Source organism: Gymnogyps californianus, chromosome 4 (genome assembly GCF_018139145.2).
Source record: "Gymnogyps californianus isolate 813 chromosome 4, ASM1813914v2, whole genome shotgun sequence".
In the NCBI taxonomy this organism is placed as follows: domain Eukaryota; kingdom Metazoa; phylum Chordata; class Aves; order Accipitriformes; family Cathartidae; genus Gymnogyps; species Gymnogyps californianus.
This window is the reverse complement of record NC_059474.1, coordinates 56,734,588-56,752,727: the sequence shown is the minus strand read 5'-3', so window position 1 is coordinate 56,752,727 and position 18,140 is coordinate 56,734,588. Positions and strand designations below refer to the sequence as shown.

At 41.2% G+C, this 18,140-nt stretch overlaps 1 protein-coding gene across 1 annotated transcript in view; it reads right to left on the bottom strand.

The window, feature by feature from the left end:
- Window positions 1-3,047: 3,047 nt before the first annotated feature.
- Window positions 3,048-18,140, bottom strand: part of NFKB1 (nuclear factor kappa B subunit 1) — a 63,113-nt gene continuing 48,020 nt past the window's right edge. The window contains 12 exon segments of the mRNA XM_050895401.1: window positions 3,048-3,875; window positions 3,877-4,028; window positions 5,707-5,793; window positions 5,796-5,883; window positions 6,019-6,191; window positions 6,519-6,585; window positions 7,454-7,578; window positions 8,486-8,588; window positions 9,450-9,619; window positions 10,815-11,016; window positions 13,122-13,236; window positions 16,553-16,694. Of these exon segments, the coding sequence (XP_050751358.1) occupies window positions 3,849-3,875; window positions 3,877-4,028; window positions 5,707-5,793; window positions 5,796-5,883; window positions 6,019-6,191; window positions 6,519-6,585; window positions 7,454-7,578; window positions 8,486-8,588; window positions 9,450-9,619; window positions 10,815-11,016; window positions 13,122-13,236; window positions 16,553-16,694 (1,451 nt within the window). The 3' untranslated portion in view covers window positions 3,048-3,848.

Here is an 18,140-nt window from a genome sequence, read left to right as displayed (position 1 = left end):
TCCTTCCTGCAGTCCACAAAATCTCTGAATGCTGCCTAGAACTTCCCACTATCACATTGATTTCCAAGTTTGTAAATACATCCCAAGATGACACCAGAAACTTACAGCTGTGGCAGCAAATCTAAAATCAAGGGCAGTTTAACTTTCTGAATAATACTTTTTCCATCAAATGTAGAGAAGACCTGTAGTGTTCTGTTGTCACAACTTTTGCTGCATGCCACAAGTTTCTGGCATTTATTACTGCAGTACAGTAGCAAAATAATACAGTAAGGTCCAATTACTGCAAGTGCAGATTAAGTTTAGAATTATTTCAGATTTTGATCCTCACTGTAATTAATTTAAAATTTAATACTGAACTTGACTGAGGATGCCCAAAGGTTACACCTCTCTACATTCCCGGAAAAAAAAGCTTAATTAGATAACCTTTCTTATTTTAATATTGATCCATTTGAATATTGCAAGTGTTTCCAGATAAATCTGTGCAGTCACTGTCAAAGCGACAGGAAGCATGACTAGCACTCGGAAGGACAAACCCATGAAATCAGCTTTTAAGGATCAGTTTGAGGTTGTTGGTTGATGCTTTTTGACCATACCTCCAGCCTCAGTGCTTTAATTGCTAATGGAAATACGCACCAGGCTTCCCGCAGTATGATGCAGTGCATTAGAAGAGCCCACTGTGGCGTGGGCCTAGTCAGTACTTCTGTTCATCCAGCCACAGTGCAGAGATGCCCTACTGTGAGCAAGACCTTGACAGCTTGCTGGGGAAGTTTTCCTAAAACTTCTAATGGAAAAAAACTTAACTCCAGAAACTCTGTTCTTGCTGTTCATGCATATATCTTAACACCACCACCCCCCCAACTTATTCCTAACTTTTGAGAAATTAGTGAATAATACCCTTCTCAGTTTTGTTTCCTCAGCGGCAATATGGAGTAGAATGGGGACAATATCCTGTGCTACAAGGTCTAGTGAGGTCCACATGCTAATTTACTGTGCTGAATGAAAACTAAGACTGAGTTACACCATTACTACCCTCTTTTTAGCAGTTAAGTGAGAGAGGTTTCTCTCTATTAAGCTAGGTGTAGACAGGAGCTCTCAGGCAGCAAATTCCTGGGTTCCTACAGGACTATTTTTTAGTTTATCCCATTGCACTTGTGAAATAGGAGTAGCACTTCCTTTCTGGGCAGGGAGGTGTGATAAATCTGGGTCTGAGGTGAGCACATATGATGATGAAGTGCACAAATGTATCTATCTTGATAGTTATCTGTTAGGAAGAATACATCTGCTTTAAATGTTTCTGTTAAGACTTGTCCGCATTGCTTACACTTTCTCTTGCTAAGCCTGGTTCATCTGTATGCTGCCTTCATCCTCATACCTGCAAGGAACCTGGCCTTCTCCCAGGTGCCATCAGTACCAGGCAGTGTGCCCTGTACAGGATGATGACCTACTAAGAAGAAAAAAGGTAAAGCAAAGAGTAAAGCTGTGTGTTTTGGCATTTTCTTTTAATTGAGCTGCTCGAGGTAAACACAAGGCTCTCCAGTAGGTTTGCTCTGTCAGATGAGAACTACACAAGATGACAGAAATGTCTCCTACTAGATGCCATGCCACTTTCTGTAGTGCGTCCTACACTAGCTGGTGTGTTCTACCTCCTACTCTCGCCTAGTTCTGACAAACTGTGTGGCATGCCTGCAACACGTACTTAAGATGCTAAGGGTTAATGCAGATGGGAAAAGTTGTCCTATTATGTGACTCAACTGTAAAAATTTAGTGTTCCTGTTTGAATTAGTGAGAATACTTTTAAATTAATATTTTTCTATTTCTAAACAAAGGGGTGGGAAGAAAGGACCAAAGCCTCTTTTGTTAAATAGACTGAAACTGAGACGCTGCAAGGAAAGAAGCCACCAGACTGCCATTTAAAGCACTTGAATACACAGGGCCTAGGGGAGATGTCTCACTGTTCACTGCATGATCACTAACCTGATGCATAGCTATTATGCAGCATTTGGTCATGAAGCGCTTAAGGAAATACAGACTCAGGTGTCTTCTGGTGGTTTAAAAGCAGAGCTGGTCAGAAATAAGGCTAAAAGGTGTGAATCAACAGCCAGGATGCCCTGGTGACCTGCAAGATTGTAGAAACCGCAACAAAAGTTTCTGCCAGCCCCGCCCTGAGCTGTGCTGGAAATTCTGTGGCAGCAGAAGGTGCGTTTGACTAGGACAGCAGCTCTGCTAGGGCTCAAAAAGCTCCTCCACCCCCAGAATATGAGAACTTTTGCCTCTTTCTGTTACAGCTGGAATGCAAAGAGAACACTGGCCAAGTACATTAATTGAACAAAAATCTACATGCCTTTGACACTGCCTATGTATGTTATACATACAATAACAGAAAGAAAGAATGGCATTTTTACTATTATGCATCTTGTAATTAACATACTCAGTAATTCAGCTGGATATAAAATTCTTTCACAAGTTTTTTGCATTACTCATGGTTTAATTCATTACAGCAAATACTGCTCTAAACGTAACAATTCTCAAGGTTTATCTTGATTCATTTTCTCAGGAGTGACACCCAGGTCACTGCAGACTGAGCTGAGCCAAGAACACCACTGTCAGTCTCCATCTTTGTGCCAAGAAAACTGGCTACAAGTGAGTGACAATGGTACGATGCTGCTCATTGCTTTTTCATCATGACATCTGATGCCTGTATTCTTAGTAAGGCCAACATCTGTAACAGTTACACTCACCATCTCGGAATTAACGTGCAACAGGAAGAAATACTGCTCAGGAACACAGTTGTTAGAGGAGTTTCTAGATAGCCCAAAGAAGAACTGTCTCATCAGAGTTTTGCTGACATGTTAAATAGTTGGTTTCGGTGTAAATGATCCTCTGCTGCCATAATTATGAGAACTAAAAGAGGCCATGAATCAGAGGCTTTAGTTCCAAAGCACAGACAAAGCACAGCTGCTCAGCAGTAGCTGATGCTCCTGGTCTCCCACCATTAAAGATACTTAAGCTTTAAGACAGGTAGCTTGCAACCCTTTATTTATTTTAGTACTTGGAGATCAGCATAATCTTGTATCAATACCTAAATCTTCAATAATGCTACTCGAAAGATATGTAAAAATTACAGCAAGTATAGACAAGAGATTTCATTTTGGGTTTTTATTATAAAAGTAAAATAAAAATAAGCATTTAAAAAGCACATTTCTTTTAAAGGAACAGATATAAAAAAACCTATTTACAAATAGGAAAATGCCAGACTTGAAAATTTTTTCGAATAAGAGGCACTGAAGTTAAATACATTATTTGAAATATACAAGATTCTTTTTCTTAGGGTTCCTTTTTCTCTCTGAGTTGTCACTGTGATTAAAGTAATGATTTTTCTTTGCCAGCTATTTTATGAGCTTTTTTCATGCAACTGTGCTGCAAAAAATATGAAGAGAGCAGCTAGAAACTGTATCCTTTGATTGCTCTGTGTGCCTTACCTCTTTTTATTAAGTGAGTTGGTATTATGCATTAACAAAGAGTGACTTTCATCTATAAAAGAAAATCCTCACAAACCAGAAAAGCTCAGTCAGTCATTCACAGCGTCCAGTCCTGTGTATTAATGCAGCAGTAGAGCCCTGGTTATTGTATATGGCTTGTAAATGAATAAAATTAAAGGTACTTGAGGAAGGAAGCAATGGCGAGGAGCTGCACGCTGAAGTCGCCGTTGGTTCAGGTTCGTGTGTGGTTCCTCCAGCGCGGTTTTGGTTGTGAATTCACTTCCCTCTGGCCAGGATCACGCTGATAAAATTTTAAATGTCACGTTTGTTCCTACAACTGCATAGTGCTAATTGAATATTACTAGTTGGCTATATAATTGCTTTGCACTGAACTTTCATGTCCATAGCCCAGGGTCATTTTGCTAAGTGTTACTGATGACTTGCTGTTCAGAGAGTCTGAGTAAGTAAAGCTCAGTTTGCGGAAGGAGGTCTCCACACCACTGTCACACGTGCTTTCGTTGTCTTGAAATTTGCTATTATAAAGCTCGCCTGAGGGAGAGAGAAAAGGGAAATATATTATCATGTGTGTTGCTTCAGTAATGTTGCTTTCAGAAAAGGCTAAGGAATGCAAACCAATAGGTTAAAGCTCTTCTATGGGAAAGTAACTCTAACTTTAGATATTATAATAGGAAAAGCTGTGCTGAATGTTTTCAGTTTACCAAAGCATGTGATCTGATGCACTGCTGGCAGAGATTGACTGGGATGAGAAGCCTGGTGCTCTGCTGACACTAATGCTGTCACTGCACTAGCCAGGACTCTGCCCGAGTACGGTAGTGGCAGGGCAAAAGGTTCTCTGGCTTTCAGATTCCTAGACCCTGTGCAAGTATACAGCTCCAGGATGAGGCTCCTAAAACTTTCTCATGTTATTTCACTTACAGATTTATTTCTGAGACAAATACTTGAACAATTTTCATCTAGTAAGTGAGCCTGAAATATGAAGAAGTCAGCAGCAGCTGTCGTCTGTGCAAGATCCACAAAAGGAGTGCCCGACTGCAAGAGAACAGTATCTGAGTTGAAGGTATGATGTGTGCCCAGTGTGACTACAACGGTGGTCAGCATATTAGAGTTCAGTATTATTTTTCTAAACAAGCATCCTAAAATGATGTGATGCAGTCCATTCATGCTGCAAAGCAGCAGAACCCCTCTTACCCTTCAAGATTAATCTAAAGAGGCAACGTGTGTACAAGCACATTTTTGGATAGGTGTGAAGGTTCATTCCATGACTGAACAAACAGTTTTCTATAGAGAGTAAGCTGGCAATGTTAGACCAGGATGGAGTTACTGTGGTGTTTCTTTTTTCTTTCCAGAAATATCTACAGTATTTTCACATAGGGTGTAAGTTTCCACATTAGGGTGCTGGCAGCACTACTGGTGTTTGAACAGGGCATCAGGAAAAAACAAAGGTTTTTGTTACTTAACAGGGCCAGGTTCAGTTACTTAACTGAACATCCCTCATGACTTACTGCCTTCTCACAACCTCCGTTCTTCTGTTAGTAGACTCCCCTCCCTGCCCAAAACCACTGCAGGACCTCCATCGTTGAAGATGCTCAAAACTCAACTGGACATGACACGGGCAACCTCATGTACTGTTCTATTGGTAGTTGGACAGCATGACTGCTGGAGGTCCCCTGTAACCTAAGCCATCCCCGATTTCTCTCCCTACAGAACGCTGGGCCATTTCGGAGTGCCGCACATTGTGGAAGGAGAAATTTAATACCAAAGTCTTACTGGGAAGCTTATGAACCCAAAACATTTTTGTTTATCCAGATAGGAAGGGGCGGAAAAAAGGTCAAAAGGTAATGGCACTTGTACAGGCCTGGGAGATCATTGCCTAGTTTATCTTTTGAAACTTATCCCAAGTACATCCAAGGAGTTACCATCAGTAAATGGCAGATGTCTGGTTTTAGAAAGAGGAGGCAGTATAATCAATACTGTAATGCAGGGCTACTGATTCAAATGGTCCATTTTCCCCCTCTCTTCTAGGCCTAGCAAATGTCTACGATGAGAAAGTCATGCTGCAGTAAAGTATTTCTGGAACAGGTATGCAGCTCGGGCATTGTGTGTCAGAAACTATGCAACCTATCAGCAGTCCAAGGCAAGGTGGGGGAGGGGGGAAATTGAAAAAACGTCTTAAATAAAGCTCTTGATGTTTTGCTATCAATTTTACCTGTCTCTCCATTTGCAAAGGTGGCTGGTGGTGATGATGGAACAGCTTTTGCTGTATCGTCCTCCAGGTGAGACAGGCTTTGTGAGACGATAGTGCTTTCTGAATGATTTCAATGGCTTCTGTGTGATCCATCTGTCTCAAAGCAGCGATCAACTCTTGAATTGTACCACCAGATACCTAAGAGAGAAGACACCAGATGCTCACCATCATCCAGGCTGGCTAAAACCGAAGGGCTGCACTGTCTCACCGTGCAGGAGGACAATGTTCTCTACATGTCTGAGTGTTCTTTATAACTTGTTACAGCCACATTACCTCATAGTTATCTAGCAGAGTTTTCGATGGGGAAGGGCTCAACCTGAAGGCATTATAAAGTATGCCAAGACCCAGTTTTTGTGCTAGAGTGGACCAGTTTTTGTTTGGATCGGGCAATTCCAATAATTTGTAAAGCTGCATCTTGGAACTTTCATTCAGCTCTCTCAAATGTCCTGGGGAACAGAGAAATATGTTAGTTGTTTATTTATGCAAATCATGCACCAGTTCATTTCTAAGCAGAAACAAAGCCAAATTAAAGAGTATTTTAGTGTCCATCAATCCCAGCTGTATTGCTGTAATATTGAAAATGTACTCCTTTGTGCCCTTGTGACCTGCCTCTTACCAGGATCATGCTCATTCTATGAATGAGTGGGTGGGAGGGTACCTCTTCTCCCTCCCCATTTCAGTTACAAGCTATTGCAGGGCAACGTCTTCTGCAAGTACACTTTCAGTACTCAATTACTAGAGGGATATTGTCAAGTCTTCTTTATAGATGTTACCTTGTGTCAGTAAGTCCTCCGAAACTGCTGCTGACTCGTAGGGTTTGCCATTTAATATGTCATACACCTAAGAGAATACGTTGAAGTCAGTATTTAGCAGAAACCTCGTTAGTGTCCATTATCTTGACAAGCCTCAGTAGTATTGTATAAAGCCCTAATTCCATCTGTAAATGGGCAATTTTTTCTGTCCCAGGATCAGTATGACTAAAGATACTGTAGAAGACCTGTGCAAAGCTTGAGGGAGAAATCTTGAGAAGTTAATCTCCCTTGCCCTTTAGCTATGTCATCTGGCAACTGTTTTCAAGATACAGATGAAGTCTTTGCAGTAAATAAGTGGCAGCAGCAGTGGCTAAGTGAGGAGTTATTGCCTGTCTGCAACTAGTAATTTAAAACAAAGCCTGGGTTAGACTTTCACCTAAGGCTAGTACGGTTCCCCAGCTCCATGTGATTAGAGATGCTGACTGCTTGTACCTTACACTCACACCAAACCAAGTGCACGTAATCAGCTACTAAACCACGGACCATGCAGCCTAATCAGTTTGGGTAGGACACAAGAGTGTATTTTCCCTACACACCAAGTCTGCAATTCTGAAGAACGTGCAGCAAAGCAACCCACTAGAGAGTCTCTCTGAATATGGGCCTTCAAACACAAGCTGCCCAACCAGCTAAATACTTTTCCACATTGAAGACTGTAGTGCAACTATTTCAAGAAGTGCCTAGTCATTCCTGTTCACTAGAAGTAGTCTGTTAAGTGGAGCTTTCCTCCAATGCTATTTCATGAGGGTTTTTTGTGGCTGAATTAGTTTAATTTTTGATAGCAAATTAATAGCTTGTCACCATTGAAATAACTGTGGATGCAGTGAAAGGAGTTGGCTGAGAGATCTGAACTATCATTTGTTATTAAAAAAACAAAAGAAAAACACCAGACCACATACCTCACAGCTGGCCGCCATATCCAGTGGTGTTGTTCCAGGCACAATCCCTTCATCGTCATCTTCATCATCTTTCACATCGTCTAGATCAAACAATGGCTCAAAGTTCTCAACGTGAGGATTTGCACCTGAAAAATGCGTGCAAAAAAATTCCTAAGAAAAGGCTTCAAGTTGCTTTTCAACAATATTTTAAATATGTATTCAAGTTCTGAATGGCAAATCTGCTAATTTAGCTACTCAAGCTAAATTACGTTTTATATTAAGTCAGCAAATAACTTTTTTTATCAACTAAAGTTAAATGCTGTCACATCTCTGTATAATGCTACTCTCCATTATAAAGAGGGAAAAAAATGACAAGCAGAGTGTTAGGGCCCAAAGAGCAAGCTATGATTGTATCAACTGACTTCCAGTCCCATTCTTGGCTCACATAGAGCGTAGCACGTATGTGATGAAGCAATGGTGTGGTGCTTCTTTTTATAGTGTCAGAGAAAGTGTGGGTATTATTAAAAGACCAAGCACACAGCCAGAGCAATGGGAGGCTTGGATTTCTGTTTCAAAGGAGAAAAATCAGGCCTAAATACGATTGAAAAAATGTTCCAATAAATATTCAAAACTAACTCTTCCACAGTGATATGAAATAGGAGACACTAACAAGCTCGTGTTTCGCTGACCTACTTTTTTTGTTTTTAAAGCAGTCCAACACTTATCCCAACTACGTAACAAGGTCTCTTCTCTGCTTCTTCAGCTATAAAAAACTACAAAAGAAATACTCAAAAAACTTCCAAGACTGCTCAAGAGATTTTTTTTCCTTGACTAACATAATTTGCTTTTTTAGCCATTAGATGGTGCTAAAGAGCAGTAGTACAGCACCTGAAAGTAGGACTTCCCTGAGGAAACGCAAACCTTCATGCTTTTAACATCTGATTTCTTCTGCTCGTTAAACAAGTTCACTGGCACATTCTTTTCTGCTTGCAGCCTCCTAACCTGAATTGTCACTGTGAAAGAAAACTCTCCAGCAAATATCTACTTTCATACCTGCTGCTTTGAGAACTGCTGCCAATTTTGTAGAGCCCCTTCCAGCTGCTATGTGAAGAGGAGTTGTCCCATCATACGTAGTGCTGTCCACATCTGCATCACCCTAAGTTTTTATTGAACGACAAAAAGAAAAGTGCTACTCGTCTATACAGTACAGCTGCGGAGACTCATGTCTGCAGAAACATTGCTACTGCGCAAATAAGCACCATTCCACACCTGTTTGCATAAGAACTCTAATCATTGTCTGAAAAGAGGGAATTAGAAAGTAACTACAACTGTCCGCCTGCAGGAACAGATGGTGGTAGTGTGCTCCACTGTTACAGCAGGAGGCACAGCGTATAAATCCAAATAGGTCAGGCAGATAAAAGCCACTTTGCATCCCATGTAATAGTTCTGCCATCCGATTACCCGCGGCGTGTGGAGCCTGAACTGGTGTGTGCAGAAGTCTGCCTTCCTGCTGCTCTTCAGGAGAGCAGGCAGGCTGGTGGCACATTCGTACACGGATACCGAGGAAAGCTACCGCAGCCAGCTGTGGGTGTGTAGAATTAAGCACACTAGGATCAAGGTGTTAAAGAGATGAGACAAATACCTATAGATGTGCATAACTAGCCCTCTATGCACATCTGTATACACATTCCACTTCACACAGATGAAGTGATTAACTTGTTCGTGAGTAGTTTCGTTGGCTGCCGGGATTACTCACTGCAAATTAAACATGGCATATGCAGTCAGGTCAGGGTGACAAACTGTAAATTCCTCAACTTGGGCAAAAGGTTCACCAGCAGTGCTGAAGAAGTCATAATGAATAACATGAGCAATAATTTTGCCATTGTACCAATTTAAGTAATCGAGTCAATAAACAGGAAAAAACCCTCACTTCTGTTCCTCTGAAGCACTTAAAGATTTTCAAGAATTTTTAAATATGTAAGTGAAAAGACCTGGCAGAATGAAATTCCGCCCTTACCTCAAGCAAAAGGCAGCCTGCCAAAGGGATGTTCTCTTGTTCAACAGCTAAATGCAATGCAGTTCGTCCAGATTTTTGTTCCTGAGCATTGACATTAACTCCAGCAGCAATCAGCTGTTTGAGGCAGGACATGCTGTTTGCCATCACCACCATGTGAATTGCACTGAGACCTACACAAAACAAAGCCCATTCGTCATGTGCACTGATATTTGAAAAATACAGAAATGGCAGAGTAATGGGTTTTGAAGTCGCTGCATCTATGAGAATTGTAAAATGAGTGAGAGTTACTGTAGTTCTCTGAGCAGAAGTGACTTATTTTGCCTGCTTATACACTAAAAGATGGTGTTAATAAAAGTGTTCTTTGTGCATAAATTGAAACTAGTTGTGTTATTGATGGCAAGTCAAAGACATCCATGAAAAAAAAATCATCAGATTACAAGGTGGAACAGAAGGCAGGAACTAAAGAGCTCACCTAGAGCATCTCCTTGCCTCAAAGGAGAGTAGCCTTAAAAAGAAAATCTGCATCTTGGTACTAAATAAGTAGGTACCCTGCACTGGCCCCATCTCCTACTGAACATCTCTTCTAGAAATAGTCTGGGGCATAACTGGTACATTTTAGTATCATCCTGCTGTAAGGTCACACTGCCCTATCACCTCAAGATTACCTGCACCAGCTTAAAAAGAGAACAATAAAGCCTTGTATTTAAAAAACAAACAAACGAACGCACCAGCCCCCCAACCCCAAACCAACCAAACAGAAAAACTCCTCTCTCTGAGAAACTTAACACAGTTTTTTGAATCCCATAATAACATTTTTAGGTCAGACATTTTACAGTCTACTACAGCAGGAGTACAAAATTCAAATGACCTGTGCCACTGAAAAATGGGAGAATTGTGTCTTTGTGGTTATTTTATAGGCTCTAATTCTGTATGGTCACAAAGTACCAGATACGAAACTTGACAGTGGTCCAGAAATTATTTTTGAGGGGATTTCATTCCCTAGAGAGGAGGAGGAAACATTTTCTTCTGGGGGGATTTTTTTCAAAAACAGTGGTTGCATAAGGTATCTCAGGAGGAACACAGTGCCTGAAGTTTTGTGAGATTAAAGAGAATATACAGTAACAAAAATTCAAATCCATACTGTGTCACGTGGCCATTACCAATCTTTATGTTCTGTATAACCAGAAAACCTACACGTCTGTGTTCTCTCATCTGTGACTGCAGGCTAAGGATAGCATATGCAAAACGGGGAAAGATGCCATTTCCAAGGTCTGTGTCTACCTGCGTAGAAACACTGTGTTGGCAGGAACTGAGGCGTGCTTGTCCAGTAGGCAAGTGTAAAATACAGCCATTATCCTTCCATACCTTCACCATTGGAAAGGTCGACCATCGGAGATATCTTCTTATGCTTGAGGAGTAGACTCAAAATCTTGTCGTCTCCTTCAGTAGCAGCTAAATGCAAGACAGAATTCCCATGGCGATCCAGAAGGCTGACATCTGCTCCAGCCTTCAGCAAGTCTTCTACCACCTCTGCCTGCTTTGTGATTACTGCCAGGTGCAAGGGGGTCTAGAAGTGACAGAAGCAAGCCATGAGAAGATAAGCAACATTACATCACTTCTACAGAAATCTCTTAAACCCATAAAAGCACCTAGCGTGAGAAGATGCTACTCCACTAACAGCCTACAGAAATGAAAAGCTTGCGTACGTGTACATTTTTTTCTACTGCATGCTACAAATAGGGTTTCTACTTACTGGAAATAAAAGCTGCCTTGCCAATGTCAGCAGTTGGACTTTGGGAGGAACAAAGATGTTGTCTACTCTATAAGCCAGGGCACTGACCTGGCTATTTGAGCGTTGCGGTGCAAGGGATTCGGGAAATGAGATAATCCCTGTGCCCCCCAGACACTGTAACCCTGCTTCCAGCTGCCCCGTAGCCAAGTTCATGCCACAGAGGGAGCACACGCACTTTCCAGGGCCTACTCAACTCTGCCTCTGGCACTGAACTATGCTCTAGTTTTGCTCCTGAATAGGAGGTTTCCAGCCACGGGCTTAGGATTTCCTTAGCCCTCAAAACGACTGCACAGAAAAGCAGCAAATCCTGCTGTTCTGTGCATTTGCCAAAGTGCAGAACAACTGCGCATTTACACAGCACGTGTCTAGCTAGCTGATTCTATTTGCACGTTCTCCATTTTTGTGCAAAGACACCTGCAGCACCGAGAGGCTCTCAGGCCGACCGGTTTCGAGTATTTCCAAAGGTTGATTGTATACTGCATTCTTGAGAGTCTTGCCAGTGAACAGCATCATGTAGAACATACTCAGAAACGTATGTATTTAAACAGTAAGCATTCCAGTAAGGTTTGGGAAATCACATTTCCAACACTAAAATAATCTAAAAACTTGCAGAAGATTCCATCTCCATATCATTATCCTCATATTAACAGAGGACTGTAAAAAAAAAAGACTAATTACAGCTCTGTACAACAAGCTGGTGTTTGTCAATAGATTTGTCAACATATTTGCAATTAATTACTGAATCTATAAGGTACACGTATGATTCAGCTTTCAGAGTATCTGTACAGAAGGAAAATTCTAGCCCAAGCCTACATTCCCTCCCACCACTGGCTTAAGGTTTAAGCAGAAGGTAGGAATAGCTGTAGAGGTCCTGGCAGTTACAGATTTATTTCTTGTGTGGAGCACAGCTTTGCTTCCTGTTTCTGTTAAACAGAGGGCACAGAATTCACTTCAGAATCTTCTGCTTGCTTTCATCAGCTTCCACATTTCAAAATTGCTTTATTGAACACAAAAATGAAATGCAAAAGAAAACAAAAAAGGCAAAATAAACCCTCTAGGACTATCTGTGTAGAATAAAAACTTGCCTTTACTGTTCACAGCAAAGAAACGACACGAATGTCAGAGTGCTGCCGTGTAACGTCCAGCTGGTTACCTTTGGGACAACCCAATGGTGTGCACAGTTGAAAGAGAGATTCTTTTCCAGGCAGGTTTCCACAGCTCTTTTTAAAGCCTGTCTGAGTTACAATACAAAAAGCTCAGACTCTGTCACAGATGAAGTTGAGGAGACAGAATTGTGCCTGGTTAAGAGTTCTTTTCCTACTAGGTAAAAGACATGGGGATGGGCTTTTTTTTGTTTTACTATAATGTGAACCTAGAAATGAAAGGAAAATCTTGGTGCTCATGTGATGGGCACAAATACCATCTGGGCTATAGGAAGGGCACAGTTTGTTACAGCTTCCACATGCCTATAGATAACTGATGACGCAGCAACTGACTCATGATCCCGAGTTATCCTATGTTAGAAAGGTCAAAAGAGCCCAGAGTCGGCACACTGTAATCCATACCGCTGGTTGAGTAACAGAGAAGCCAAATAATGAAGACAGGAACTGAAGAATTTCCTATTTTTGGCCTGTTCTACGCTTAACCCGCGGAGACGTTTCTGTTAACATCAAGGGGAGTTATGAACTAAAACAGTGAAAACATGCTCTTGCTCCTCCACCACCTTACAATATGTCATTGTGTTTCTAAACTTGTTTGCATTACAGTCTGATCTAGGCTAATTCCAACGAATAGAAGGAAAATAAGACAGACAGGTTAAGTTATGCAATTTCTTTTTTACTGGCTGAACAATCAACAGTTATACCACCACAACTACGCACCTGATAAAGGTCGTTTCTCATGTTAATGATGTCATTATAATTCAAACCAGGCATCACTTCCAAGAGGTTTTTCACCAGCTCAGTATGAAGGTGGATAATTGCTAAATGAAGGACACTGAAACAAACAAAAACCAGATGAACAAATTCACACTGTTTTCAAATTTATTAGAAAAATTTTAAGGTTTTGCTGTAGATCTGATTGAATTCTAGCTGATATTAACACTTGACTATTAGGGGTCATGATTTCAGCGCTAAATATCAGCACCTAAAATGAATCCCAACATTAAAAAAAGCTAGTCAGAAGGTAACTGCGTTTAACCCTTCAATCACAAAAGCAGACTCAGGATGGCTTTTGCTGGTCCGGAGTATAACTTAACTACTGGTCTAATAAATACAGATTTTGTAGCACAAAACAATTGTTTTGGAACTTGTTGAAATCCCCAGATTCTTTGCTGGTTTGTTTTTTTCATGTTTTGAATTATGCAGCACATGAACACCTCTTACTGTCAAAACCTTCCTTCAGAATTTCCACAGGCCCCTCTGCCACCAAAGCAGATTTTCCCTTGGGGGTTTCCCCAGATCTGTGGGTTTTTCTTTTCTTCGTCTTCAAACAGAAAAATGACTAAGGACTCAGGCCCGGTGACTAACAGCCACAGGATTTGCAGCAGTGGCCAGAGACGTCATGCCAAAGGAAAAATCTGTTTGGGGACATGACTGACTCTGCATAGCAAGACACTTCACCACTTCTACTGGGTTAATGCGACGGCCTTTCCTGTGCTCTTCTCCAGAGGCAGGTCCTTCACCACCAGCCAGAGCCGCTGTACTTGCAAAACGACACCAAGAAAAAAGCAGGTGGTGAATCCCATCACCCCTCTCCAACAGAGCTCGATTTGTTTTGGTCCCTTGAGACTTCATTTCAAAGTCACACCCTTTGCTTTGAAACATACCGTGCCAAACTCTCCCTTAACAGATGCTGGCCAACTTCTAGACATGTTTTTAGCATATCGCTGCTGACACACCATATCAACATAGGACATGTGGTGTGTTTGTTATGCTGCTCCAGAAATACCTGAATATACTCAGATCTACACTTTCATCAGAAACATAAAAAGAAGTTCCTTGCCATTTGGGGCGTAGAGTCATCTTGAAATTGAGACTGAGAGCACTCAAAACCAGAAGATATTTCAAAATAAGGGAAAAAATACGATTTCTAAACCGAACTCACCCTCAAAGGGCCTGTTTTATTGCTTCTGGACACTGCCATAGGCAGTACCATGGCACTTTCCCTCCTTCAACTCTCCTGTGCTGTTCAAACAGTCCCACCACTACCATAAAAGAGCCGTTCCTCTGCTCTCTGGTAGATGCTTCTTATTATGCTCTATCATGCTGACATTTTATATCCAAATCTCACTTCAGAAACAACTTTGCTCTTCTTTTGCCTTTAGTTCTCTTTCCTGTAGCAAGTATTTTAATTTTACCCTGCCACTACATGTAATGCTGTAAAGACACACTGACTAGACCATGAAAGGGCAGTCAATTCCATTTCTTAAACAGTCCTGCATCAAAAAATGCATTTCAGCACTACTGCGGGGGCTGAGTGCCATAATACCGTCAGGCTTCTGGAGAGTGGCGGTACTGGTATAAATGCAGCAACAGCCGGTGTAACTGCACTAATCACAGACTAACGTATTTTGTCTCAAAGCCATAAAACACAACACAGGGTCCCATTAAAGGTATTTTCATTCCCTACATATTACTTTGATGAAAGATGACCAAAATTGTTGACAGCAACATTTCTTTAAAGGCTTAAGCAAAAATTTTACAGTTTTTGCCACATAATTTTAATGATTAAAGTGAAAATTAGGGAAATTGATTTATGAATTTTGACTTCCCTTTTTTTTTTTTTTTAATAACAGCTCCTGCAAGAGAGCTGGAAGACAATCACCAAAACTTTCTTTTGTTAAAAAGGTGCAGAGTAATTTAGATATATTACGTGCTTACAGACTACAATCCATCCCAGGAGAAAGGCGACATGAGCCTGAGCCTCACACACTTGCAGGTACTTCTTGGTTCAGGAAGAAAACAACTATTTACCATCATTCTGAAAAGTATTTTGACTTCGTTGAAATGCCCTGCAAGTCCAAATCTGAGGAGCACCTTATTGATACTTAAATGCAGGTCCGACTTGCTCAATACTCCTCTACCTCCCGCTTGCTTGCCTTTTTTTTTTGGTTTTTTTTTGTTTGTTTTTTTTTTTTTTTTAAAACACAGAAGCTGTATTGTCCAAAGTGCTAACAGATTTTGTTGCTAGCTCCTGCCTCGTTCATACTCCTGCTTTCCTCAAAGCAGACATTAAGTTGCCAATTGGAAAGCAAAGCAAGTAAAGTAGCTATCTCTGATTTTGCAGTCCTTTATCAGTACTCCGAGACCTATTTTCACTGAAAGTGGAGTGAAAGTAGTAGCCTCTCACAGAGTAATCGAACAGTGGGATAGCATGTCTCAGTCATTTGTAATTTTCCATCTAGCTGGACGCCTTAAGACCTATATGGCTTCTACTGTACAAAATACTGCAATTTAAGGAAACATAAGTGATTGCACAGGGCCTGCCCAAAGCCTGCCAGCTAAAAAGTGAGGATGTGATAATGTCACTTGCTTATTCATGAGATTATCTTTGCATGTGTTCAGAGCCACTTCCACTGAATTTGCTTTTAAATAATTACTAATCATTAGTTCCTCACTGTATTTCACTCTCTGAGTCCCACAGAATCTGCATAGCTGTAGAGGAACAAAATGGATTTCTGCTCCAGCTCACATTATTGAAGGACTGGTGAGCAAATATTAGCAGCTAAGTCTGCCACAAATGTCCGTGCAATCTCTTGGAAGACAACAGCACAGTGCAGTTGTAAGTAAGAGCAAAATACCGTCCTCTGGGAAGAACTTGGTGTCAGTGGGAGAAAAGCAGCATGGACCCTCCAGCTATTGTTTCTACGTCTCCTGGTGCATCTGTAACTTAAAGCTTCCTATGAAGACTTAAGGACTTGCACAGAATAAAAAGCCCGGCACTCTCCTCCAGCACAAAGCTGAGGATCCCCGTCACGATGCAAGCACAGCACTTCATGCTCAGTCAAGATTTTAAGTAAAAAAAGGCAAACAAACTCAAAACAAGTTCAACATACCCTCAATGACCAGATTACTTTCTGACAGCTACTGGATCAATGAACTTTGTGGTGTGAGTGACTTTTCTGCGAATGCAACAAAAATGTCTAAATCGCAGCTGTACCCCTCCAAACAGCACAAAGGAGAACGATATTTATTTGATTAGAGCAGTGCTGCAATCCATGATCGGCACCCGCAGGGGACAGAACAAATCGATGAAACCATTCTGCCATTAAAACCATGACTTTCAACCCAGTAAGTACAGGCCAACTTACTTGTCTCCATTATCATCCTGCACAACAGTGAGATGGCGCTGAACAGCCAACAGCGTCTTCACATCTCCAGTTACAGCATAATCAAAGAGAGCATTGCAGTGACGCTTGGCAAGCTGCTTGGCCTTCTCCAAGAACAGACCATCTGCAACACAAAGTTTTGTCTTCATCAGTTCGGTTGTCTTCCTTGCAACACTACCTTCTTTTGACACGCATTTGTGCTGCCAAAGAAATATGAAGTGCTGACCACCAAGCATTATCCACTGAAGTGCTGAGACAGGTTGCTAATTACTCCTGAGAGGTAAGGATAGAGGGAACGAGTCCCTTGGAAGAAAAACTAGGTGCATGCTGAGCATTCAGGCAGCAGGAATCCTGAGAACAGTCAAACCCTGGAAGCTACCTTTAGTTTGAGTGGCACCAAATTAATTGCATTGATGCGCACTTGTGTGCAACGAGAGAAAAGGAGCAGGAACTTGGATTTGCTTAGATACAAGTGACATCGAAGGACTCTTGTCCATAGAGCACTTAAAAGAACCTCCCATGCAGTTCCGAGTAGTTCAGACTTGATGAAACTGAGGCACAAGAAGCCTAAAGTGACCTGTCAAATATTGCACAGAAACTCACAGAAAAGCTATGGAATAAATGCAGGGCTTTGTGCCCCCTCTGACTCGAACCATGCAGTCTCTCCTGCTTTACAGCAGCAGCACAGAGAGTCTGTTCACCTGTTTAAAACATTGCAATGCTTAGTATTTGTAGTATCCTGATTTTACATTTATAAAATGTACAACCACTGAGATTTCAAAAAGCAGAATTCGTCATGGTGGGGAGGCAAAAGGGAAAGGGGAGGAAAGAAACTCATTTGTGGAAAAAAGTCACTCTAGCTGCTCTGTCAATACCTTTGTGATTCTGTATCAGCAAGAAACTATGAAAATGAAACAGATGAACTTTCAAACCACAGTCGTCATTCTGGGAAGCAGTATCATCTGAAACCAGCCTGTATTTTGAACAGTTTCATGTTTCTATAAAACCTTGTAAGGTTAGAAATTACTAACAGCAAACAAGTAAAACAGACTTTGTCATTTAAAGCACACATAGGGAGAGAATACCCAGGATTTCCAGCTACACAAAACCAGGCATTTAGACTGGGTTAGAAGCGTATCCCTGATGAACATGAATACATCACTTCTGTAAGCCAAAGACTTACTCAGCTATCCATGAAGCTTATTGTTCTAGCCAATACATCACTGTGGTTCCTATACAATATGCCCAGGCTGATACATTTATGTTTGCTATTCACCTCTTAACACTAAATAATAGCATGAAATGGATATTATGTTCAGGATATATATCCAGGGTAAAGGGTGTTAAGCAATTCAGTCTTTTCTCATTACAGATATTTCCAAAGTCCAAAAAACTGGATGCTGCACCTCCCTGGTTTTTCATATCAAGCACACAGAAAAGTATCCTTCGAAATACTACAAGATAGCATCTTTTAGTCTAATACCGAAATGTTCTAACCTGCAGTAGCCATTTCATAGAGCCTGTTCTTCTGCATCTATTCTTCATATAGCCTGGAGCTTGAAATGGCCTC